The sequence below is a fragment of the Lissotriton helveticus genome, chromosome 10 (assembly GCF_964261635.1).
Source record: "Lissotriton helveticus chromosome 10, aLisHel1.1, whole genome shotgun sequence".
Taxonomy (NCBI): Eukaryota; Metazoa; Chordata; class Amphibia; order Caudata; family Salamandridae; genus Lissotriton; species Lissotriton helveticus.
In genome coordinates, this window is record NC_136071.1 from 513,596,336 (window position 1) to 513,623,838 (window position 27,503).

At 42.6% G+C, this 27,503-nt stretch overlaps 1 protein-coding gene across 6 annotated transcripts in view; it reads left to right on the top strand.

The window, feature by feature from the left end:
* The window catches only part of TBC1D24 (TBC1 domain family member 24), a 544,893-nt gene extending 518,849 nt beyond the window's left edge, over positions 1 to 26,044 (top strand). For all 6 annotated transcript variants that reach the window (XM_078663019.1, XM_078663021.1, XM_078663018.1 and 3 more), the window contains one exon: positions 21,468 to 26,044. In XM_078663019.1, the coding sequence (XP_078519145.1) occupies positions 21,468 to 21,622 (155 nt within the window). In that variant the 3' untranslated portion in view covers positions 21,623 to 26,044. The remainder of the gene's footprint in view (positions 1 to 21,467) is intronic.
* Positions 26,045 to 27,503: the final 1,459 nt, after the last annotated feature.

The following is a 27,503-nucleotide window of genomic DNA, read 5'->3' on the forward strand; positions in this document are numbered from 1 at the left end:
GATCAATTGCATCCTTTACTTTGATGTCTTCACTCAAAAGAACATTATTTTCATACCAATATTCTGGAAGTGCATTTAATCTTTTTGGACTGTTTTCCTGTTCTTTATTTAATCCTGTATCTGTATTCTCTGTCTGTTTATTAACAAAAATTTGTAATGGCAATGAAGCCATCTCAATCTCTTGAATCATTACCTGTCGCTGTATTTGTAGCTGTTCATTCAGCTCACTTATCTCAATTTCCTTTTCATTTGACCATAATTTTGACTCGTCTGACTGTGTCAATTTAATCAGGTCAATGTCAGACTTCTCACTTACCAGAACTGAAGTCATCTCTGTTTCTTGCTGATTTTCAATCCCTACTAATTCAATTTCAAGTACAATAGAATAAACCTTTTCAGTTAATGGGACCTTTAAAACTGCGGAATTAATTTCATCTTTTCTAAGCATAGGCACTATCTCTTTTTCCATAATTTTCATGGACTCCTTCAAATCATTTGATGAATTTACATGATCAGGAATATTAATTCCAGAAGTACTAAGCATCTCATTATGCTTTTCTGTTGCATTAATTTTAGTAGAAGTCTGAGCTGGCACTTTATCAATCTGATCTGACACTTTTGGCGTTGCATTAATCTGCTCTGGGGTTTTTCGTGTTCTTGATTTCCTGTTCTGATCAATATTTACAACATCAATTTTACACTGATCTCTATTTTCTACTCTGACATCTTTATTATTTATTTTCACTAATTTGGGAATTTTTAATTTACTTTCGCATTTGGCAACAACCTTTTTCATTTTCTTGTATAAGGAAGACATTTTATTTCTCTTTATATAATTCGGTAAATTTACTCTTTAAATTTGCCTTGCAGCGCTTATTGATCAATTAATTAATTAATTCAACACTATCAGGTGTATAAAACTTTATAATTTGGTCAATCTAATATATCTCCTAATTTGCCTGTATCACTAATTATAATTAACCTGTAAAGAAAAATATTAATTTGCAAAAACAGTAGCAACGCAAAAATTTTATTTATAACAATAATATCAACATATAATCACATGTGTTTTAAATGTACTTATTTTTCACTTACACACCTTCTGTATCATATACCTGTGAAAAAAGAAAACCTAATCTGTTTGCCTTAATTTGAATAAAAATATTTTGCTGTAAAACCTTTAGACTCCTTCTATTAATTTATTTAAACTAATAATTTAATTTGACTTGAAACCACAAATCACCAATTTTGTTTGAGATAAAATGCTTGCTAACTACTATAACACACATCAGCCCAATGCTGTGGATCCTATTCTAATAAGCTATTGTTGCCATTATTGTTACTGCTGTAGCTGTATTTGCAGTAGCAGCTTATTTAATTACTAAAAGCTCTAGGCACTAGTACCAAAAAATTTTTAAAAGCACTTGGGGCTATACTTGGGGCTATTATGACGCTCAGCTAATCATAGTCCGCCTTCACTGTGACATTCACTGCCACTACAGTCTCTTTTCTCTCCTTGCGCTTAAAAGCGCTCAATATCAACACTTTATTTATATCCTAAGACACTTACAAATACACTCGTAAATTTTTCAAAGTGGCAACCCACCTCGGCCAACTACAGCGCTGTTGGCGATATTTTAGCCAACCATAGCACTGTTTACGCCACTATAACCAATTACAGTGCTGTGGCACATCGGCCAATCACAGCACAGCGCTCCAGCCAATCAAAACGCAGCTTTCGCGAGCTCAGTCAATCACAGCTCGCCTTTGCTGTGACATGCACTGTCACTGCAGTCTCTGTTTCTCTCACACTCAGGCCTTAGCGCACATTCGCTCGCCTGCACCAGCCACAACACACTCTCCTCCTTCTAACAACCACGTGACTCGAGCAGGGAAATCATAAAACGGACTCGTGGACACTTAAAATCTTGACAAGCGGTGGCACGCATCAACCAAACATGCACAGCCACTCTATACACAGAAACGATAATAAACGCAGCTATAGCAATTAATAAAACTGAACGGAGACAATTTTAATCTCCAAACAATACAGTAGCGCTTCAGCCAATCAGAGCGCGGCTGAGAGAGCCTCGCCCAATCAGCGCGCGGCTCTGTCTATGACGCGACGAGATTCTAACCAATGGCAGTGCGGCGGCTGACGCAAGCAGCCGCTGCAGCTGGCAGCTCTCCCCTTTGCCTCTCGCTCGGCAAACAGCCCCTCCCTCACAAAATGTATTTACAATACAGCGTGTTACGCTTGTGGCATACATCAGCTAAAACAAAGTTCATGGCAGTTGCAGTTTCGAGCTCTTTTCCCTCGCGCCTCGAATTTTATTGTTTATTAAGCTTTGGGGCACCTATATAATATCTATATCACGAGCAACCACTTTAAACATAAAAACGCTGTCAGCGAATCACAGCGTAGTTCTACTATGACGCGCCGGCATTTCAACGAATCAGGGCACAGCTTTGCCGAGACGCCTAGGACACATTAACCAATCAGATCGCAGCGGTTCTCACACACCCACAGCCACCGCGGATCCATCTCTCTTTCAGCGCTTCCACTCATTAGATTGCCTTTCTCTTACTAAGTGTGTTTACAATAATATTCACTAGGCGTTTATAAAACGAAGGAAATAACTAGGTCGGGCACACCTTTAAAATAAGAATAATTCATTTAGCTATGATACTGGCATTATTTATTTGCATAATTGCTTTCAAATTAGAATTCTAAAAACGGGGACACTTTAATTTATACACAATTTGGATAATTGTGGTGGTACACATCAACTAAATACACGACCACCTAATTCAATATAATGCTCTCACTGCTTTGTTGTGAGGCTTTTGGCTTTCAACCAATCGGAGCCTAGCTTTACTGTGACGCTCCGGACGCCTTACCCAATCAGAGCGCGGCCACTCTGACGTAGGGAGCTGCTGCAGCTTCAGTCTCTCCCCACACACTTTCACTCCTTAATCAGCCCCTCCCTTACAATTTTCGATCGGGCACATTTTAATGGTTTTAAACTACTGAGAACAATATAATACTATATTTAAAGCGAGGAATGTTTATAAAATTAATACTGATCGCTTTTTACTTACTTTAAAAAAAAATTTAACAACGTGGAATACCTTAATTATAGCCTAATTAACACAGAACATTCTAAAATGCTCCTGAATGTTTTAAATTAGCACAGTTCACCTTTTTATACTTTTCAACTATGCTGAACACTTTTGAATTGAATTTTATTAGCGTGCAGAGCTTTTAAATGTATTTAAACACTGCACATACTTTATAAAGTCTTAGAATGGTACAGACTTTATCCTGAACTTTCCTAAGTACCTTAAAATTACTTTTGGTACATTTTAGTGAATACATAAAACGAAACTCATCTGTCTGCTTCTCTAATTAGGATAGTTTACATACATTCAAGTATCCACACTTCGGAATAGTCGGCGCTATTCACACTAAGGATAATTTCCATTTGCCAGTAGAGCAACTCTTACCCTACCCTTCTAACACGTAAGAATATGAACTCATTTTCCTCTGAACGCACCGCGAAGTGACAGTATCTAAGAGTTCCACTTGAACATACCTTACAAAACAATCACGCACTTTCACACTGAAAATTCCCTAACTTCAGTCACACATGAAATCCGTACAGGACTCTCACCTGTTTATAGAAATCATGCACCGTTAGCAAAATAACACCGTTATCCGTACAGGACTCTAACCTGTTTATAGATATAAAACATGTACCCGTACAGGACTCTAACCTGTTTATAGATAATCATGCACCGACATTACTCTACCCTTCACTCAAGCTTGAATATAACTAATACTCTTATCACAGTGAGTTTTATGGAAGGCGCTTTGTCCCTATTCTCATGCTGCTCTAATTTCTTAGAAAACCCTCACTTTTCAAGATTCACACCTAGCCCTAAAACTGTGTTGCACGGCGACAACACTGTATTGCACGGCGACAATACTTCTGGTACACGGCGATACCAACAGTGATACTCGGCGATATCACAGAAACAGATCAGATATTCTGCATGACTACTTTCTCATCACACAGTTTTTGTACCGGTACACACATAGCACAAAATAAACAAACTCAACATGTGTTAAAACTTAATCCTATGATTTTACCAACATATAAGTATCATGCATGTAACATGTATGTCAAAAACAACATATACCGTCCGATGGCTACCAGAAATTGATCCAGCGCTGTCACCAAAATATTGCACAAAGGACACTATTTACTACCACAAAACTTACACTACAACACTAGCAGCCTGATTCATGTACGGGCCGTTTTGCGTGTCCCTAATAGCGATCAATAGCGACTCGCTATTGAGGAAACGCAAAACGGCATTCATGTACTTTTCTTAGAAAAAATAGCGACTCGCATGCGGGCGCTAAAGCCGTTAGCGACCCACCAAAAACGCAGAATAATCGCTATTTCCGGCTACCTGCGATCGGGATTGCGACTCGCAATCCCGATCGCACGAGATTGCGCTCGCAATCCCGATTGCACGGGATTGCGAGTCGCATTCTCGCGGGATCAGGAAAACGGGAAGACGCATTCCGAGCACCGTGATGACATCACAACCAGGAAGCTGCCAAATCCCACCCCCAAACACCACAGTGACGCTAACAGTCGACTGTCCACGACGGAAAGCTGCCACCAACCCGCCGTTTGCGCATCCCGACCCCGCCGAAATAGCGACCGCTATGGCAGAGGACCCGCAGGCAGGACCCAGCAACAGCGCTGGCCGAAAGCGCAAATTGAAATTTTCGGAACAGGAGCTGGAGAACCTCATAGAGGGTGTGGTGGCCAACCACGACCAGCTGTTTGGTGCAAACTCCCGGAGGGTCCCGGAGCAGGAGAAGAGGAGGATCTGGGTGGGGATTGCGGCAAGTGTGAACTCTGTGGGAGTTGCGGACAGGTCCCTTGAGGAATTAAAGAAGCGGTGGTACGACCTCCGAGGGCGTGCCAAGGAGAGGGTTGCGGAGCGCCTTGGTGAGGCATCAGGCACCGGAGGAGGTGGCCCGACTGTCCCACCCAACACCCCCCTGGAGGACCGGGTAGAGGACACGTTGGAGAGGGAGGCGTGTGTTGGCGTCACCCCTCTGGACTCCTCCCGCCCCACCCAAGACACCCAAGGTAAGTGGCATGCGACTGCGACCCTGTCCCTATGACCGCCCATGACCAAATAGGCTCACTCATTGGCCCTTAGTCATGCCGTGCATCAGGAAATGCCCTGAAGCATTGTGGGAGACGTAGTATGTCCACAATGTAGTACTACCACAATGCGGCCCGAAAGGTTCCAAAGTGCGCAAATACACAGCCACCCAGGGAATGACACCCAGCATGCATGTAACATCTGCACGTCTGTCAGTCACATGCACCTAATGAGTATCCACTTACCCTCACAGGTGCAGGAGATAGCAGCGACAGTGAGAGGCTGCTGATCGACGAGGAGGCCCAGGAGGAGGAATCCCTACCTGCCACCCAGCCACCAGCCCCTGCGCCAGCGCCAACACCAGCAGCCAGGCCACCCACCTTGCCTGCAGCATCCGCCTCAGGCCCACCGGCTGCCAAGGCCAGGCCACCCACCTTGTCTGCTGCATCCGCCTCAGGCCCACCGGCTGCCAAGGCCAGGCCACCCACCACACCTGCCGCATCCGCCTCAGGCCCACCGGCTGCCAAGGCCAGGCCACCCACCACACCTGCCGCATCCGCCTCAGGCCCACCGGCTGCCAAGGCCAGGCCACCCACCACACCTGCCGCATCCGCCTCAGGCCCACCGGCTGCCAAGGCCAGGCCACCCACCACACCTGCCGCACCTGCAACACCAGCTGCTGCAAGACCTGCGGCTCGTCCACCACCATCTGGGCCAGCCACATCGGCTACACAGCGGCCGACCACCAGGAGGGGCAATGGCCACTTCCACGCATGCATGAGTGTGGAGCGGCGCATGCTGCGTTTACACCAGCGCCAGTCGCAGCAGCAGGGAGCCATCCAGCTCCAGCTGCAGAAGATCGGCCGCAATGTTGCGGGAGTGGGCGACAGGGTGGACCGCATGACGGCGGCCATTGACCGCATGACGACGGCTATGGAACACAACACTGCTGCGCTGGTGAAGCACCGAAGTGTTGCTAGCAGGCGCCACCACCAGTTGCTGAGCCGGCTGTCCACCTACAGCCGCTCAAATTATGCCTCGGCAAATGCCACCACCCTGCTTGCGCGCCGCTCCTTAACCCAGCAGCACCAACTCGTCCAGTGCTGCGAAGATATCACCCGGGTGCTGGAGCACTTGACAACCGCGGTCACCGCACTGCACGCACCTGTGATTCCGGCAATTGTGGGGGGTGATGATGCTAGTGAGGGTGCCTCTAGTGTCAGCAGCCACTCTGCCACGCAGGCCCCCCCCACCTAGGCGCAGCGCAAGGGCTGCCCCACCTCCAGCTGCCCAGGAAGAGGAAGAGGCTCCCAGGCGCCAGCAACTTGTGCGCCGGAGACGGCAATGACATTGTGACAGGGACACAGACGCAGGCTGAACTTAAGCCTGCAATGTAGCGTCCCATGCAGTATGCATGAATACTGCTTTTTGTATATAGTTATTACGAACACCCATTTATTTTTTTGTGATTCAAACAAATACATTTATTTTGGTGCACACATACGCCTTGTGTAATCATTACAGTTTGCATGCAATTGTGATATGTGGGGTGGGGGAAGGGGGTGGGCTAGAAATTGTTAGCTGTGATGTGGTTGCGACGTCTGTGGCCTTCAGCTGGGTTCTCCCCGCGTGCATGGTGCGCATGTGCTGGTGGCCGGTCGTCCCCCTCAGATTCACTGCCTGAGATGTCAACTGGTATCCGGCGCTTGGTTGCAATGTTATGAAGCATTGCACAGACAGCCACAATGCGGCAGCACGCTGCAGGACTGTAATACATGGCCCCACCTGTCTTGTGCAGTATACGGAACCTGCTCTTGAGCAGGCCAAATGTCCTTTCAATACAGTTCCTTGTCCGGATGTGCGCAACATTGTAGCGGCGTTGCTGAGGTGTGGCAGGGTTGAGGTAAGGGGTCAGGAGGTATTCCCGTAGGGCGTAGCCACTGTCACCTGAATGAGAGGAGCAGATGTTGATTGCCTGTGCAGCGCAGTTACTTCATAGCAATGTGACATTGTCGACAAAGTGTACTTACCAAGTAGGTGTCCTTCCCCGAACTCTCCCCTGATCAGTCGTGTGTGGAGTCCGCTGTGCCTGAAGATAAAGGAGTCATGGGTACTCCCTGGGTACTGGGCCACAATGTCAGTGATGATGGTCTTGGCATTGCAGACCATCTGTATGTTGAGGGAGTGGTACGACTTCCTGTTGCGGTACATATACTCCGTGCCAGCTGGTGGGCAGATGGCGACGTGGGTACAGTCTATGCAGCCAAGGACATGGGGAAAATGGGCAACATTATAAAATTGTAGTTTTGTGAGGTCCAAATCCTGTTGGCTGGTGGGAAATGTGATGTGCTGGTGGAGCTGGGTGAGCATGGCGTCAACAAAAGTGTGGAGGCAGCGTGACATGGTGGGCTGGGAAATCCCCCCAGCAGCGGCTACTATGCCCTGGAAACTGCCGGATGCCAGGAGGTGCAGGCTGCACAATACCTGCACATGTGTGGGCACAGAATTGTTTCGCCTTGTTGGGTGCTGCATGATGGGGTCGAGTTCTTGTATCAGCCAGGTGATCATTTCCCCATTCAGCCTGTATTTGGCATAAATCTGTTCTCTGGTTTGCCCCAGCAAGGTGACCCGCTGCCGGTAAATCCGTGCCTGCCTCATGCGTCTCCTCCGTGCTGCTCGCTGTAGCCTTCGCCGCCTCACCACCATGTACATCCCAGGCATTGTGGAACGCCTATTGCTGCTGCTGAATGTCCTTATGTGTGATTGGTCAGGCCTGGACCTGTTGGTGATTGGCTAACAGTTTTTCAAAATTTGGTTAATCATGGCTTTTATGGTTACCACCTGCTTTGAGTTGTCCTTAAATTGCGCCGCGCTAATGTGCGATTTAGCGATTTTTCGCTAATGTATTTCTTTCATGAATGCCGATTGAGACAGTATTGCGTTTCGCTATTCAATTCGCAGATTCCGTGGTTGGTCGCTATTTCATTTTCGCTAATGCTCGACTTCCCGGAGTCTGCGACTTTTACAGCGTAATCGCTATTCCGCTCGCTATTATTTTTTAGCGATTTCGCTATTTCGTACATGAATGCCGATTCCATGTTTTGCACCCGCAATTGCGTTTTCGCTGCCATTGCGGGCGCTATTTCGCTTCATGAATCAGGCTGTAGGCCCATAACAACAATAGAGCGCTTGAATCATGAGGCGATAAGATCTAAATATAGTTGTTTAAACCATCTGCAATAATCAAGACCAGCTTGTCATTTTAGAAAGTTTATTTTAACACATCTATAAAAACTTAGGTTTTGGTATTTTATTAAACAAGCATAAGAAAAATGTCATAAAGAAAGATTTATTCAGTATTAATAAAAAGAGCATAAATCAAGAATTATTATTCATTAGCAGGAATAAGTCAAATTAAGCATTTCCAAAATCCTAACTATATCTCTCTGTCTCTACCCTCATCACCTAGTAATAAAGTAATTAATAAAAACTCCTGTCCTCACGTGTAAAGTCCATCAGCATAACATCGTCCTCCAGATTTTCTCGAGCGTAAGCCAACTATGTGTTCTCTGAACCTATTCTTATACCCTAAATTGAGCTGAGCTAACTATTTTTCACATTCCAGCAGACGAATTCTAGTTCTCCATTGGCTGAGCCACCTCGTACCACAGTAAACTGTGACACCTCCTTCTTACATGCCCGGGCAAATTCACTAGTCCATTGTTCATTTAGAAGTCTTGGCAGCTTCTCTTTAGGCTGCTACATTTTGTAGCGACAGCTTCCTTTTAACCTTGAGCTAGTCAGCTCTGAACTCCCGTGGCACGTTAGCAAACGTTAGCAAATTTCTCCAAAAAGTCATCTTTTTAGCAGTTCATTCCAAAACCTTTCAAAATAAAAGCTCAGAGGCCTTTTCCATCCTTTCAGAATTATTTTCACTTGAGCCATTTTCATCATTAGGCCTCTTTTCAAAGAGCGTCAATTTTCTGCGCCACCTTCCCTGCGCCACTTTTAAAAGGGTACTAATTTTCTGCAGCCATCTCTAAGCTTCACTTGTAAAACTATTATATAAACAAACACAAAGAATAATTAATGAAAGAAATACAGTTTGTTCTGTTGCCTCCCATCATTGCTAATAATTAACCCATTAGTCTAAATTACCTAGCAGTAAAGCACAAATAAAGCAGCATTTTATATCTACCAGTCTTCATGAATCCATAAAACCTTATGTGCACCTAGAATAGTAGAAATGACATCACATAGACAAGGGAAGCAAAATAAGCACATGCCATTATTTTAAAAACAGCTGCTATTAGTTATGACATGACAATAGACAAGATTAATTTATTATTTTCTACATACATGAGAATGCAACATAATGCACATTTATGAGCACACATGTTAATTTCCCACGTGTTCTGTAATGTAATGTAACTTTAAACTAGGTTGAATTAGCATACACATAGCACAAATTGTTAGCATTATTAATTTATTTATGGAAGTGTGACTTCACGGGTTTAAACAGAATTCTGTTTTCTATCCCGCTCCATCAGACTCTCTCTACACTATCCCCACTTCCCCACCGTGTTATCCCCTTCTATCTATATGTTGAATTTGAAAGCCAGCCGGGATAGATCAGGCTATATCTGGTGTGGAAGAGTCAGAAAACCAGGTTTCTACAGGAGATCACAACTATTTCCTGTAAGTAGCTCACTAATTTCAAACTAATGTTTAGGTAGGGAGCGGCAATTAATTAGAGCAGCTGAAAGTGAGATTCCCTCCAAGGAGTTGCTGGAAACAAGCACCGGTGGCACTGTTGCATGATTCAAGAGGAAGCCACGAGAGGGGCAGACTTTATTAGGAGCCAAGCTCATCGGAGTTTCTGAATCAAATTTGGTATTGCAACAGAGTGAGTTAGACTGCTTGCTGATATTAAGTAATTCATTTTTAGAGTAAACACAGAGCGGAACTGGTTTGCTAAATTTACCGTCAGCATGGCTGGCGCTGGACTGTATAATCAATTGAAAGTCTTGCCCTTCACACTGAAATCAGCACCAAGAATCTTCATGCAGTGCATGGCACCTGTGGCATAAGAATTTCACTGGTGCCAATCACTTCATGAAGATTCTTGGTGTTGATTTCAAAGAGGTCAAGGTCATCAGGTCTACCTTTACAAGAAAACTACCGCCATGTTATGTGTCACAATTTAAATCTATGATACTAATGGTAGCTGGACCAGACGTTACTAAACTGGATTCCTCCACCATGGAAATGTGATCTGGATCTCTTTGCTCTCAGAAGGATTCACATGTGCCTGTTGTGTGATACTTTAATCTACAGATGTATTTGCTTGTCAGAAGGCAATGTTGTCATCATGCAAGCATAGACCTCTGTCAAACTTCCTTCACACAGTCACCTGATGAAGAACCAATAACACTCTGGCAGCAAAGGTGAGCTGGAAACCCCTAGGTTGAGTGGATTTCTAGCTTGTCTTTGGAGGCTGTAAGCACCGGATGTCGATTGATGGGTGTATTAACACACCCAGCATATCAACGCAGCAGCCTCAGCAATCTTTTTTGGGGGAGGTGGGGCTTAATGGGTTGGCAGCTGATAGGGAATTGCATTGAAAAAACAGTTACTTCTATTACTGCTCAGCAATGATGGCCGTTTGTTTTCCCCCTATGCAGTTGTGGTATGCATGTTCCAGTATGGGTCTCTGTCATGGCACACATGCAAAATTATACAACATTAGATCACTTCACAGTGGCTTAAATATATATCATCTGACTATGCTGTGTACACCATTCATCGACCAAACAATGTAGCTGCATTGGTATTTGTAAATGTTTGGACGAGCCCTTTTGGTGGTATAATCCTTACATAATTATAAGTTATTACAGCCGAATTCTGACGTCACAATGCCTGCTGCCAGAGCCAGCAGCCAAGGTGAAAGGCAGGTCAGGTCACGAAGCATAATTGAAGCAGTTGTTTAAAGCAACACAAATCGAAGGTTGTTTTTCTTTCTTCTGCTCTATTTTAATAGCTTACAATGACAAGCGGAGCGAATGTGTAACAATCGAAGATATAGTCTTGTAGATTACAAAAGGAGTAGGTTTATTAGGTTTAGATCCGGTTACAGATAAATCATGTAAAGCCCCACCAGGAGGAGCCTCTTGCTGCTCAGCCTTCTCAATCCAACTGTCCACTCATCCAAGCACAAACACTCAACATTGCAACCACACAATGATCTCACTCACTGGCTGAGCAGCAGGGAACGTCAAGGCTGTGGGAACATCAAGACTGTGGGGAGAATGCATAAGATAGACCATAACAATGTTTATTTTTTGCATTCCTTGAATACAGAAAAACTAGAATCTTTGTGTATGTTTCTACACATTCCGAGCTACTTCAGCGTTTTTTTTAAATTTATTTTAAAAACAGACTTGTGTTGAACTGTTTCTAATATCTGTTTGCTACAAATATCTAACAGATTTTTGATGCATTTAATTTTGCACTAGAGGTTTTATTTGTATTCCTCATGTTACCAAACATGCTCGCTCTTTCTACGCACCAAGGTTATAAGTGGTTTCTGGGAAAGGTGATGGTGTGACCATGTATTATATGGGATAAAGTGCACTCTGGCGTACATAAGGGTTTTGCAAGCTACTTCAGAGTTTTATAACCTTATACAGGATATTGGAGTGTGTCCTCTATATGGTTATGGAACTCCTCGGTGATTTGCAATATCCTTATATATACAGCGGGGGTACTTTGCCCTTATAATAAATAAAATAATGAATCTTTTGGCCATTGGGGCATACATTCTATAAAGGAGTCTTTCCTTAATAACATTATTTGCAGACATGCGACTTGGCTTATATATTGAGCAGCCTGACGGACCTCACTTAGACTAACACATCTCACATACAGGAACATATGTAGAACCAACAGCACGCCTACAGACATACATGCACACACATACTAATATGTATGAAGTTGCCCATGCACACTAACATTCTTATTTAACAGTGTGCATAAAAACTGACATGTACCCTGATAACAGTTGTACATATACACATACACATACACACAAACACTCAGAAAATATGTATAGAGATGTAAACAGATGGATGGGTGCATGGTTGTGGGCAGATGGTACATTAGATCCTTCCCACGACAGATACATCGATGAGTATGAGCAAGTAAAATAAGTAACAGTTTTTTCATAGAAATTAATCAAAATTAAAACATTCCATAGTTAAAACCGCAGCCGGTCAAAAAATAAAAATATATATTTTTTTCCTTTTTTTTAAATACTCATTTATGCAAATTTTCGAGGTTATTTTAGACAAGATCCCCATGTCACGTTACCTTCCAAGGAAATGAAGAACGCCTTCATATCATACTCGGGTCATGTCCAAGAACCCTCAAATTGATTGAATTGACCAGTCGTCAACCTCCATGTCAATTCTTTACAATTTGTTTGTTCGCATATGTTGAAATCATTGGACAGCCCTCCCTACCCTACCTCATATTCTCATCCCAAAGTTCCCAGTATTTAGTTTTCTTACTGTTCCTTATGGCACTATCATGCATCCTGACCCTTACATGGCAAAGCCAATCTACCCCATTTGGAGGAGTGGCACAAATCCAATTTACACATATCTCGCGCCTGGCTAGCAAAATTAACATAAATAGTCAAATAAATTGTTTTTTAGTTAAAATAATCGTATCGCTATTGTCGTCCAAAATACCAAAAATAATAGTAAATGGGCTTACCTCAATAGTAGTAGCTACTGCTTTGTCAATAATCTTACCCACTTCTTCCAAAAACATTTCGAGTTGAGGACACAAACAGAACATATGGATATCGTTTGCCCTCAATTTTCTGCATTTCGGGCATTTTTTCTCCACTTGGTTGCTCAATTCAATTCAAAATTCCTTTATTCGACTATATAAAATGCAGTCATAAAAGTACAATAAAAGCAGCATATACATTCAAAACGATATTAAAAAAGACAGTTTATCAGTAGCGAGAAATTACAAAGAACAAAAAGAGACCATTTCTTGAAAAAAGAATGTGAGTAAACTAAAAAACATCTTGTTAGGGGAGGCATATTTCCTGGGGGAATTAACCTTCCATGCTTTTTCTGAATTTCAGGGCTGTTTTTAAAAAGTTACATAAAAACAGTGTACTTTCACAATGTAGCATTTGAAGATAAGATAATGCAGGCCTTATTTGTACAAAGTTCACTTGTTTAAAAAGTGGTTTTAAAAACAGTTTTCGTGGTATCATGTAGTAGGAGCATATAAATAAAAAGTGAGCCAGATCTTGCAGAGACTTATTGTCGCAGCCGCAAGCTGGCAACACTTGTCCCCTATGGGCCCCGCTCGGTACAGCTAACAACAAGTGGTACAAATCAAAGCGAAATCTGGTCATCAAAAAACGATCATATCTAGAAATAGGCCAGGATAGATAGGGTTCAATTTGCACACAGGTTTTTGTTAAAACATGCTTCCTCACACTGCTTTTCTTAAGCTCAGACTCTTCCCTAGCTAGCTGCCGGTTCAACAGAAAAGTGTCTTTCACGTGAATTACATCTTGTTTTGAAACTTGCTTTGGTGTTAAGAAAAGTTCCAGCCGACCCATTTCATGAAGACAGTTTCTGATATATTTTAACCATGGTATCTTGTATATCCCTTCCCAGGTAAGTGCGTCAAGAAGGATATTTTGGGTAAACGGTATATCTTTATTTGTCCAACAGTTTAACCAGCACAACAGAGGGTTTACAGCTATTTTATCTCCTAGGTAGGGCATACCAAGTTCTTCGTGAATGGAGAAATTGGCTGTACTTTTAGGAAGGCTTAGTACTTGCTTTAGGAAATTGTTTTCAGTTGTTATGAGGTCAGCCACCGGGACAAAACCCCAGATTTCACTCCCATAACAGGCCACGGCGGTGCTTTTAGCTTGATACAATTTCAACAAAGCAACCACTGGTGTGTTTCCCATTTTGCGTGCAAAGTCCATTATTGCGGCATTTGTCCTTGTTGTCTCTCCCTTTTTTTTCACTACCGCAGGTCCCCAAGCGAGTTTATGATCGAATAATACACCAAGGTATGAAAAAGTCTTTGTTATTGGTATTTTTTCCCCGTTAACAAAAAAGGGATAGGACTTTTTTGAGCCAGAGCCTATCTTCATAGCAAATGATTTTGTATTGTTGATACTTAGGCCCCGTGATTTCATGAAAGAATAAAAAGAGTCAAGTAGTGTTTGAAGGCCCATTGCAGTTCTGGAGATAAGGACGGCATCGTCTGCATAGAGCAGAACTGGCACGCCCTTTCTCCCTATGTATGGGTAATCAGTGTTTGTGTTTAAAAGATGCTCCTCAAGTCCATTAATATACAGATTAAAAAGAAATGGCGCTAAAATACAGCCCTGTCTAACCCCCCGATTTATCCTAAAATCTCTGGTAACTTTCAAATCTTTTGTATAGCGGACATTTGCTCGAGTATCGCTATGGAGGTCAGCTAAAAAGTTAATCAAATTCTTCTCACCCCCATTTGGAGCAAAACATCCCAGAGCCTGCCTCTATCAACACAATCAAACGCCGATGATAAGTCCATAAAGGCCATATATATAGTTCCTTTTCTGGCCATGGTATACTTGCCGCTAATTAGATATAGGTTCAGGCATTGAGTTATTGCTGAGTGCCCTGGTCTGAACCCATACTGAACGGGGGACATTACGTTGTTGATTTTGGCCCACGTAGTCAGCCTGTTTAAAATTATTCCTCCCACTACTTTTGCAACTGAGTTTATCAGAGAGATGGGCCTATAACATGCCGCATTGTTTCTGTCACCCTTCTTGTAGACGGGTACTATAGTTGAGGTACCCCAGGACTTTGGGCTCCCAATTGCGACTCCAGCGTTGACAACCGCAGTGAGAATTGGGGCCCATAAGGTGATGTTTGATTTATATAGGTCTGGTGGAAGGCTGTCTGGGCCCGGGGCCTTGTTACTAGTCAGGCCACGAATCCCCTTCTCTATTTCTTCAACTGTGAAGTGCAGAGGAGCTTCTTCTGAAATTTTAGGTTCATATGCTGCCTGGGGTTAATCGCTCTTAAAGATTAAACTGTAATGGCATATCCACTCATCCTCAGGTATGTTGGTTCCAAGGCTGGAAGCATTAGGATCATCAAACATAGGCTTATTGATTATGCTCCAGAATTTGGAGCTATTACCCAGGGTTGATGGATCAAGCAGAGTCTCCCAGATGTGGGCTTTTATTTACTTTTTCCGGAATTCCATAGTAGATTTGTATTCGGATCGCAGGATTTTAATATGTGCGGAGTCCCTTGGTTTTTTCTTGAGGGACATTTTCAGTTTCCGACTAGCTACTGAGCAAGCGTTGTCAAACCATCTTGGCTGGTAAAAGGTTGTGCCCTTTATTGGTACAGATAGCAATTGACCAATTTTATGAGCCACGACAGCAAAGGCAGATAATATCGTTTCAGGTGGTGTAGACTCAGAAACACAGAGGTTAAATTCCTGGTTGCAACTTTTATTGACAGACTCATACAAAGTGTCACTATTTATCATGGACCATTTCAATCGACGGTTTCCATTGATTAACTTTAGAGCACCCGTGTCTTTATGATTTTTCTGTGAGTCAAAAAGTCCCACTCCTAATACAATTGAGATTGGGTTGTGGTCGCTGAAGATGCTTTCATGTATTTTAAAGCTTGAGGCTAGGTTTGCCAGGTCAACAGAAAGAAAGATATGGTTGATAAAAGGGCCATGCTCGGAGCCTTTATAAGTTGGTACTTCAAAAATAAAGGAATCATCTTTCAGAGACATAGCGATGCTCAAGTTCAGATCATCAATTAGATTATTGACGTGGGTACCTCGTAAGCAGTGAGCAAAATGAAGGCCTGCCCTATTTTCACACCCCAGGGAGCCCATAGTTGTCGTAGCAGGGTTTCCACAAATATGCACGTTCAAATCTCCAGCGATTATTATATTCCGTGGCAATTTTGCCTTTTCGCCTTGCAGATGATTGTGGAGCTTGACGATATTACACTCTCCTGGTGATGTTACTGAGTTATAAAAATTTACCAGGGTTAGTGCATTTCTGCCCCTCCTTAGCTCCATGACCTGGATGTTCCTATTTTCCATATGATTAGTTTTGGCCTAGCAAATAAGGGAGAGGCTGATGAATATTGCCAAACCCCCCTTTGGTCTGCCACTGGGCGATGGAGTAGCTGGCACGAAGAAGCTCTGAAAGCCCTCGATAAAAACATTATTGTCTACGAGCCACGTTTCCTGGAAACACAGTATAGCAAAGTTCCTTACAAATTCCACCCACGTGTGATCCTTTGTTTTTACAGCCAGTCCTGCTATGTTCCATGACAAGAATTTTATAGTCTTGAGAACATCGTGCTCGGCCATTGACTCTTCGGTTAAACCAGTGGGCAGATGCAAGTCTTGGTTATGTCGATTTGTTATAACTGCTGATTGATTTCCAGTACTAGGTGGCGAGTTAGGGGCTATAATAGGAGGAGAGCTGCAGAAATCATGGGTGGAAGGGAGAGATGCCGCTTGTAGAAAGAGATTCTCAGGAGGAATTATTAGAGACTCTATAGTGTTGGTAGTGGATGCCACTCTTGAGGGGGCTAAGGTGTTGTCAGTGCTCATTATATTAGATTGTTCCGCCCAATTCAGAAGGCCTAGAGAGGCGTTGGGGGGCAGGGCAAATGACTGTCAATCCACCTCATCCAATTGACCATGATCATAAAAAACATCATATCTATTTGAGGTCGGAACTCCGTATTGGTTATGAAACAGATAGGGGTGTACCTGATCTCGTTTATATACATGTGGTACAGGTTCCCTTCTCTCAAATGTTGATAGGTGATGATTATATGGTCTGCCTTCACGGGGTTGTGCATATCCTCTTTGTTCAAAGTCGGAGGTCGTCCCCTGACTAGGGGCAAAGGGTGGCGCCCATGGTTGATCATGAATTAAGGGCTCCAACAAGCCTTCCTGATGGTAAGAGGTCTGGGCATTTTTATTTTGCCCTTTTGTAGTAGAAGGGTAAAAGTAGCTTAAACCCTTCATACGAATCAGACTATTTGTTAAGGGACTCCTCCAGCTGGTGATAAAGTTTGCTACTCGTCTGTCTCTAAAGTTAACTACAATGCAGTCTCCCTCTGTTGATTTGAATCTAGGGCCCACCCAATCTACTCTCTTCACATGACAAATCTGCCCACTTATATGAGAGGGGAGTGGTCTGTGTAAAGTTAACCACTGCATTACCTTATTTTTTAGTTCCGTATAGGTGTCCCCCCTATTATCAGTCAGTATGGGAACCCCAATCATAACAATGGTGTAGGCATTCGATTCAGGTGGGAGATTTAGATAGATAGGTTTTTTTGCTGTCATGGATTTAAACTGATTAGCCCCTGCTGTTTTGGTGGGAATGTTCAAGATTGATGGGGTCGGGTTTTGCATCAGTTCTGTATTTGTTATAGCTAGATCTAGGGAGCTACCCTCAGCGGCCCATTCACTATCATCGGGTACATCAGTTACCTGTATAACTTGTGTGTTGCTTATGGGCGTAACTACTGGGGGTGGTAAATTGAGGGCTACTTGTGTAGTGGTTACTACGTTTGGGGTAACTGAGAGTCCCCGTCGCTGATGCGAAGGCTGTTTAATGACACTAGTTGTAGGGTCTTTAATAGCTTTCGCGGTTTTGCTGTTATTTTCATTAAGTGTTTTACTTGCTGGGACAAAGATGGAAGTGGGCGTTTGTAGTATTTTAAGCATGTTGGAGGAGACTTCATTTTGTGCTCTCTCAAATTTTCCTAAAGCCTTCTCTATGTTAATAATTCGTTTACTGATGGGCTGTAAAAGAGATTTGACCATTGATTCTATTTCGCTCAAGAGAGGTATTTTCAGTGTAGATGAATGATCCGTTTGACTAATCTGGTCTTTAACCGGATTACTCTCTATGGGTTTCTCGCTTAGGATTATATCTGGATCCTGGATAGATGTTGAGGGAATCCCGGTCGTAGTTTTCATGGAAAGTTTTGTCTGTCTAAGTTTTGACCAAATGTCTTTAATTGAATATTGCGGTTTATTCATTAAGCCGTGGATTTTCCTTGACGGGCGCTTGGTCTTACGTTTTTTTCTGTGTTGCTGAGTTGCCCTAGATGGATCTTGAGTTATACCTGATGTGAGTTGGGTGGCAGGTATTGGGTCCTCCGCTGTCTGTATCTCCGAGTGAGGAGATGAAGTAAGCAGGCAGCTTGTGTTGTTGTCAAGACTGATTGTCACCAGAGGACTGCTCTCCGTGAGGTTCCCAGTCTGACATGTAGACAGTTCTCTCAGGGTATTGTCTTTGATGTGTGAACCTGGCAAGTCTGTGAATGACTGCATTAACAAAGATTCTTGGGAATTGATTGTGGCATCCATAATGTGTATATTGCCGCTAGTGTGTAGAGATAAGTCTGGGAAGCACAAATCCGGGGTCAGGGAGAGTCGTCTCTCTGTATCCTGTATATGCCATACAGGATACAGAGAGACGACTCTCCCTGACCCCTGATCCCTGACTCTCCCTGACCCCGCCACTATGCCAATAGTTTTTTGTAGCATAAGGTCTATGGCAGTTATGGTGGGTAGTGGTGTGCTAGCAGGTTTTAATCTTGTAGTAGATCTTGTCGCCACCGGGGTATTCCTTGTTTGATTCATTCTTGTAGAATAGATGTATTATTATATACTACAAACCTAGCTCATGAAGTACCTTGTGCCCAGGATGGCAAGTGAGTAGATGTTAAGAGGGTGGCCCGTCCCGGCCTCTTCGGTCCCCTGAGGGCCACAGAGGGCCGCCCTTTGCCCGGGCTTCGCCCGGCGTCCCGCGCGTCGGCCCTTCACCTGATTTTATGGGTGGGAGGGCGGCTGAAGGCGGGGCACGCAGGGGGCGCTGACCGGATGTTCTTTGGTCTCGCAGGGACTCCTGGGAAAGTGAGTCCCTGCCGCGCAACTCCCCTGCAGCCTCTCAGCCTCCGGTGTCCAGCAAGCACAGGGCAAGCAAGTAGCGTTGGTGATCAGCGTTGGTGGGCGGACCTCCCACGAAGCGGCTCCCGCGAAGCGGGAGCGGCGAGGAGCGGCGTCAGAACAGGACAGGTATGGAGCAGGTCAGCTAGTGTGCCTTCGCGGCGTCCGAGGGATTATCCTAGTTTTCTCACAGTTGGCCAGCTCTGAGGTCCTTTTAGCCTGCTTGCCGGCTGAAGGCGGGGCTCATTTTAGATAACTTTTCCGGTGTCCAGTATGACCTATGTAAAGTAAAAAGATGATTTCTCCTAAGAGATGCAGAAACTATAAATTGCCATAAAAAAGTACAGGATACTTGCCAATAGTGTTGTAAATCTTGAGCTGGGAAGATCTTCTTCCAAATGTCGTCTGGCTTGTAAATTCTTCGTCTCTTGTTTGTATCGAGTGCCAATACCAGATTGATATTTCCTTCTTCTTCGGTTCGCGTTGAATTTCAGTTTCTAATTGTTCCGTAGTATCTAAGAATTGTTCTTGGTCCTTTACCCAACTCAACAGTTAATATTTGAATCGAGAAAATTTCCCCTGTGAGTCTTCGAGCAAAGCATTCCAACTCTGTTGCGTGCCACAGTCCAGCAGTTGGCCCCATCTTGTTATTCCTACATCCTTCAACCCAATTGCTAAGGAATATTTTAAACAGTCAGGAGTTCCTGGAGATCTCCATATGGGTGCCAACCGACTATAGTAGGGTATTTTCCACTTTCTCCTTATATCATACCATAACTTGTATGTCGCACGCAATACCTTTAATTTAATCTTTTTAAAGTAAATAAAAATATCTTTGCTCTTTTTTAGGCGAAGCTATTCCTTATGGAATGGGGACACTTGCTAAGGTAGGCAGATAAGAAAGGGAAGGAAGGCTGAGGGTCAAGCCCAATGTGCCAGCAGACCCAGAGATTGCTCCCCAGAAATGTCCTCTTTAATGTCTCTACCTTTTACATGGTTGGCTTGAAGGGAAAGATGGGTCATGCAATGTAGCACTGGGCATGGATGTGCATCTTTTTCATGTAGTATTAGCTACAAACCTATACACAATGAAACTAGAGGAAAACATTACAGACAAAGGCAAGAGTTATGAAAATCTAGTTTAAGTGCAGTAAACCTTAGGAAGATATGCTCCCTACTTACTAGCTACTGTGGTGCATCCTTGCACATAAAGCTAGGGCAGATGCAGCTTGAATGAATATTGCAGGCAACTGAGTTGGGCTGGAGCTCAAAATATTTCTAAATTCTGCCTAAGACGTTAAGTATGCAGTCAATTGTTCCTTTTTGCCAGACAACGTAAATTATTTCATAATCTTCGTTATCTTCCCAGTAATTTACAGAAGGGGAAGCGGTTACCTGTTTGAAAGGGCACAGTGGTTTTGGGGATTTGGCCTATTTGCCAGATGGGTCCTTCTTACCAGGGTCGTACTTCAAAATGCTTAGGGACCCACTTTTAAGGTACGTTACATGAGATTGACGTGAAATGTAACTTTATATATCGACTTGATATTGTCATGTTGTGTCTGCTGTTGATGACTTGGATACATGTATTAGCCCACAGGCTGCATTCCATTGCATTAGGGCAGCACATAATTCTTCTATTAATACTTCTTCTTTTCGTTTGAGGTATCACACTTTTAGAGATTTCATATTTTTAGGATATTTAGTATATTGTTAAGAAGTTTACAAATGGAAAGCATCTCAAAAAGATAAGTTGGTTCTACTACCAAGAATACCGGTCATCGCTTGCATTGCCTTTGGAGTTCTGTGTTATAGGCCCACTCTCTGAATCCCCTCTTGTGACGTTTTATTTGTGCATCCAAGTCAATGTCAGTCATTAAGTTTTTTTTGTATCTGAAAGGGTATCAAAATTGCCTGATTTAATCTTGCGTAGATAGACAAACGTGCCTCCATTGAGAGAGCCATGTTTTAAAGGTGGCATCTTATTGAAGAATTGTTCTGTTCACCAAATCCTGCATCTCTAAGCGTCATCAACAATGAGCATTCCAGAGTGTTCCCTTGTTTTATGATGTCTGCTTGGGTTTGGAGGCCTACTGTGGCATCAGTTCTATGCCCGCAAGACTGTAATGTGTCAGGTTCAGGTGTCCTGAGTACAAAAACTAATGCTCAAGACTGACTGGTGTGGCATTGAGTTGCTGACTTGGATTTTCTTGTTCCCACAGGTGGTGGTGATGGTCAGGCGTTGTATATTGACTCGGACCTGCATTATGGGAGAACTAGCCGCTGCAATACCTTCAACAACCAGCCACTTTGCTCAGAGACTTTCCAGATATCGGTTATGGAGGTTTGGGGGTTTAAGGATACAATGAGCACTTGAAAACCAACCGGACGTGATAGTCCTGCAGACACACCACAAAGTCCTCAGATGGAGAGAGAGAAAAAAACGACTGCACGGAATATCCACCCAGTTATGCTGCACAAAATTGACTCCTCCGAGACCAAGATATGTACTTCACCAGTAAAGACTATTTTAGCCATCTGCAGGTAAACGCTCAATACTTGGCTCTAAGAGACTCTCAAGCAAGCAGAAGTGGTGGCTTCCTGCCCCATTTGGAACATGTTCACACTCTCAAGGACAAAGTGGTACCTTACCCGAAGAGCCGAAAGTCCCAACTGTGAAATGTGCATCTGATTTCTAAGCTAGTCTTCCGACTGTGTGGCTTTTGCCTGAGGAATTGATGGTGACAGCGCTGTGTTTTCGGCAGTAGAGCCAGTGTTTGTAAACGTGTGGGTGGTCCGCTTTGAACAAGCAACATATTATTTGTAGCTAATGAAACTGAAGTAAATAAAAGTAGTTTTGATCTATCGTGGACCGAGAAATAAAAGCATTATCAGCCATCTCGCGTATAAGTAGCAGCTACTGACGCAAACTCCACTTTAAGGGGCTAGGCACTGTCCATAAACAGTTCATATTTTTTTGACTTTGCTTTCTATCGATTTTAAAGTTGAGAATAGATATCCTGTACGAATAAATGAGCGACTGCAGAGAAATTGACCTGTTTACCCAACACACTTTAATCCATGCAGGGCATATTGAAGCACCTGACTGTCGAGAGTTGCACTTGCTGTTTATTTGCTTTCACAATGCTGCCATAGGCTCCATATAGCAGAGGTGTTAACCCTACGCATATGTTATTGTGTTATTAGAGGCTTACAGTTGTGCAATAGAGACTTACCACTAAAGACAGAACATACGAAGTGTAAGTGCTAACACTGAACAGCAGGTGTCAACAGACCTAAAGCCTGAAGTGGTGAGGGGCTGGTTTCTGGGCTACGGAGAAACAAAATAGGGAGACGTTCACTACAAAGAGTTAGAATAACCGGGCCTTGTGTTTGCAATTATACATCTGTCTGAACTTCATTTTACACATCACCCTGTACAACGACATCATCGGATATAGTTGGGAATTTTGTCAATGCCTACGTTAATTTCACTGCAGACGATTGGGAACTGGCAGTTCTATGCTTCATTAGCATACACACTTGGTGCTGATCTGTCGTCCCCCCAACAACCTCATTTAAATCCATAGCGCGCACCTTGCTTGATCGTACCAAAGGGTAATTCAGACTGATGTGGAATGCTCTGCTTTTTCCACTTCGATGCTGCAAGGATGTTACTAATGTAATGGAAACCTTTGTTGTGTAGTTTGAAAAAATAATAATTCTCAACAACTCCACCTGATGTTATTGACATACCTGCGTGCTTGAAATTTCCCAAAATTGCTTTCGGACGCACCAGAGCCTTGCTGAGGTTTTTTTTCTGATTAGTGTTGATTCAAAAGGCTACACATCATTGTGAGCAAGAAAGGGTTCCCTTCATTTTGGGACAGGCTTGCTGAGAAGATAAGACTGTCATGTTATATGGTCGTTCCTGACCTCCATTCACAGTGTGTGTACGTGTACTCAACTTCGTCAGTGACCTGACTAGTATAGTGTGCCATTTGTCGAAAAATGTATGTCTGAACAGAGTTGCGGATTTTCCCTCATTTTTTTGTCGATTTTGCCACTGTGCAGGTGTCTCACAATTGCTACAGTGGAAAACGTAGTAAGGTTGGTGAACCATGTTTGCCCGTGGTTGGCAGCACATATTTTAGGCAGGACAACCAAATTAAATTCTATGTCTAGCCTTGGTTGTGGTCTGCTCATCAAACAGCAAAATGAGGGAATGAGCTTGACTGGAAAGGTGTATAGCTTTTTCCTTCCAACTGAGTGCACAAAATGCCTTTCTGGCTGTGCTTCAAAGTAAACTACATATTAAAAAGTCTCATTCAGAGGACTCCAATCTTACAGTTTCTTAGCTAATCCCTGAGCTCCAGTGAGCTAAAAAAAATATCTTCTCAACGATTTTTTTTTTTTGCGCGTGTCCTCATGCTTCCAACGTCAGTTAAGACACTTGATGAGTTTATGTTCTATTGATCTATACATTGCCAGAGGATGAAAAGGCACATTTCACCCTGCTCTCGTTTAGTTACCTCTAAGCAGCTTTAAAAGGCTTTTGCTTTCATATTTTCTTTGCCAATTTAGAAAAGCATTTATGGAGTTGAGCTAACTGTGCTTCCTTATCACTGTATAATGTATTTAATGTTCAGTTGGTGCTATTTAAGAACCAAGAAGATAGGATTCTACCGATGTGTTGCTCTCTTAAAGTTGTCTGGTGGGTGGGTGAGGGAGATGCTCAAAATTCACTCCTAATTACATGATCTAAATGGTGTCCTGTGCTTTGATGTGGACCGCTAGTAGAATGCTTTTGTGCAAGTGCAAATGTGTACAGGTCATAGAAGCTTATGCATGAAACTCCAAATTGTCAAACTATATCTTAGATCGTTTGCAAACTTTGAAAATCAGAAACTAGACCTTTTTATTTTTAAATCTTAATAGTTTGTTAATCTGAGCATGGCATCTTCACCCAGTATCCATCATAGAGCAGGATTGTGCGAGCAGTTGTAATTTGGAGTAACTTTTATTTTAAAGTTTGGAGTCTCTAATTTGAAGATCGGATATTGTGGCCCTCCAATTCCCATTTTTCATTCGACACTGATATTCACAGGATGTGGCATTGCCATAAAGTGTTGGGAATAAAAGCAAAATTGAAAGGGGCCATTCTCCAGACATTGTTCATATGCTAAGAGGATACCGTGTTTTTTCTAGGAAAGTAGGGTTGAAAGAGAATTTGCCTGCATAAATACCCTGGAAGTTTTTTTTTAGCTTAGGCAGATCTTTAGCATTCTTTCCACAGCACAGTTCAATAGTGACTGTATCTGTAGATCTCCTTTTGCAGTTTAAGTGTGAGTTCCTTCAGTCTGTGACCTCACGGCTGACACTGTGTTGTGAGGAAAGGGTGTACCTTAAACCCCACCTTGTGACTATTGCTGGTGCACAACATACATGTCCACACTTTCTGTGGTTCTATTCAATAAACACTTGTACTCCTGCTTAAAGTCATGGAAGTATCTTAAGTTTTAAAACAATAAACTTCCTTACTCTTGCTTATCCAGGGAAACAAGATTTTTCTTTTGTCAAAAAAACTATGTTTTGTTGGTTCTCTTTGATGCATTAAAACCAAATCAACGGTCCTCAACATTGTGTCGTGAAAGTAAAAATGTGGGTACTGGATGGTTGATCTTTTCATGAAGAATTCATGATCTATTTCAAAAACCTACAGGAGATCAGAGTGTTGCATAATGCATTAAATAATGACTACTTTCTCTTGAGAACTGACTTGTTGGGAGAAGCCATTTAAGTGGGCAAATAGCAGTTTAAATGTGCCAGTATTACATGCTTTTAAAGTACAGAATGAATTATAAAGTGGTCTAACGTCTCCATAGATTCTTTATTCACTGTTCTAAATTGAGAGGAGATCTATTAGACAGAAGAATTGGGCTGAAAATGTCCCTCGTTTGCACAGGCTCCCACAACACCGTTTCCTTTCTACAAAGGTAGGCCTGTCTGTGCACTTGTATAATGCTTAAAATTGCATTCTTTATGGTCCAGATGTAACATTTAACGCTTGGAGCACCTTCCTTACCATTTTAATGGTAATGTGACTTCAGTACCTATTCTGTATGCAATAAAATCAATTTTCGTATTGCACATTACATCCGCTTTTTATTTTTTACATAGTAGAAGAAAAGGATAGAGGGAATTTCATTAGCTCCCATGATCTGTTACTTCCAAGTTCTCTCAACTTAGCCAACTGATCCTACAAAATTCCTGATTTATGGAAATGTTGAACAAAGTCAATAAATGCAATTGTTTTTACCTTAAATAGCATCTTCAAATGTGTAGCCAGGTACTACGTGGGCGCAAACAGACATGCCTATACTTTCTTCTTATGATCCAACTGTGAATGTATGAGTGTTTATCTCGAACAAATTTGTGTTTGTTGCATTGACTATTTCGTTTTCTCTCAATTTAATCACATCTGGGTGCGTTGCCACCCTTGGAGCATGTGCTCTTAACATGTGGACCAAATGAAAAAAAGGTTTAACTTAATGATAAGGAAACTACATATCACTCTTATTTCTTTATGAAGAAAGCACCTCTTCTTTGCTGCTCTGGATGTATTAAAAGCAATTAAATAATATGTAATTCAATGGCATGATAGTAATGCTGCAGAAAACGTATTTATTCATACACTTGACAGTATGACCCTATAACTGCAGTATTTATTCTCCTGCTTGCGATCTATTGTCGTATATTGTGATGTGATGTAATTTGAAAATAAATAATTTGTACCCAGTGCTTGGTGCATACCACTATATTTGTACACCAGTAAAACTAAATGTGATACGTCTTTATGCTTTCTGTGCAGGCTGCTACTTTACCATTTCCAGTTCGACAAGATTAATTGATAACCACATCTTCTCAATGTAGATCAATGTTTCTGCACTCTCATACATTTCAACCTAATCATTGTAGTTATAGCAATATGTAGCTCACGAGGGAAGGACGTTCGGGCATGCTTTTAAATCTTGAAGGTTTGGTTTGCGTGATTGTATTCTGTAGTACCTGCGTTAAGTAGACACTGAGTCCATGATCAGATGTTTGCATAGTGAACACACGTGTTACCCACTTTCTTGGTTCTGTGACAAGAATGTAGTGAAGTAAAACGGGCATTTTTCTACCCTTCAACAATGTTTTTCTTGTCTTCTGAAATAGTGTGATTTCTCTGAAACTCACCTGAGAAAGCGTAGATGAACCAGTGTCTTATGTGTGACTGGAAATGCAAGACTCCCACCCAGCATCTAATTTATGAGGCACTTTTGATCTCCCAAGACCAACCCTAAACTGCACCACTACTTTTTTTCAAAGACATTGCAGCCAACCTTCTAGACCCTCTTCCTGCACCCTGAACTGACTACTCAAACAGATTCTCCATATTCCTGCTCGCTGTGCTCTATTCGAAATCTAAAACAAAAAAATACACTGTTCAGACCAAAGTTCAAATCCTTTCAAAGTAATACAAAAACATCCTCTGGCATAAAATCCACACTGTCCCTTCAAACCAACCCTAAGGCATTCTTAGCAACCTTCTAAATGATCACTTTACTCAGCAGTAGAAGAGAATTTCTCCTTGCAAACTTTCTCTGACAATTCAACTAGCCAAAGCTCACTCTCCCCAAACCTCACTGTGATTACATAGTACAGTAAGTAAGTAAGTAAGTAAAATATCTTTATTCGATTGTTTGCATATAACAATCATAAAAGTACATTTCATAGACATTTATACATACAGTAAAAATTATAAGGAGAGTGATATCACATTAGGCATGGTACAGGAACCCTTGAGGAAAGCAGAAAGTGTCCTCTGGTTTGACCATACAATTTACTAAGAGCATGTGATTAACCATCAGAAGCTATTCCAAACTATTCCACAATAACATTGAATTCCACCTAGGCAGTCTCAGACAACTTGTGTCCAACGGTGCCATTAATGCAACTTTGCCAAAGATGTTTGTGGCTCACTGTATCATAATTTCTGTTCAGATGGTGCGTAGCTTGGTAGTGCTCCAGTATTGGATCTTTCACAGATTCCCATGCTTGAATCATCCCTTTTGTCGTAGTGGGAGTCCCACAGTATCCTTACAAAAGCAGTAGATAATACTATCATAGGCAACAATGAAATGAAGAGTCCAAACTTAAGTAATATCCAATCAGGTGACAGCCCCCTGTAGAACACTCCCAAGAGAGTCTGAGTT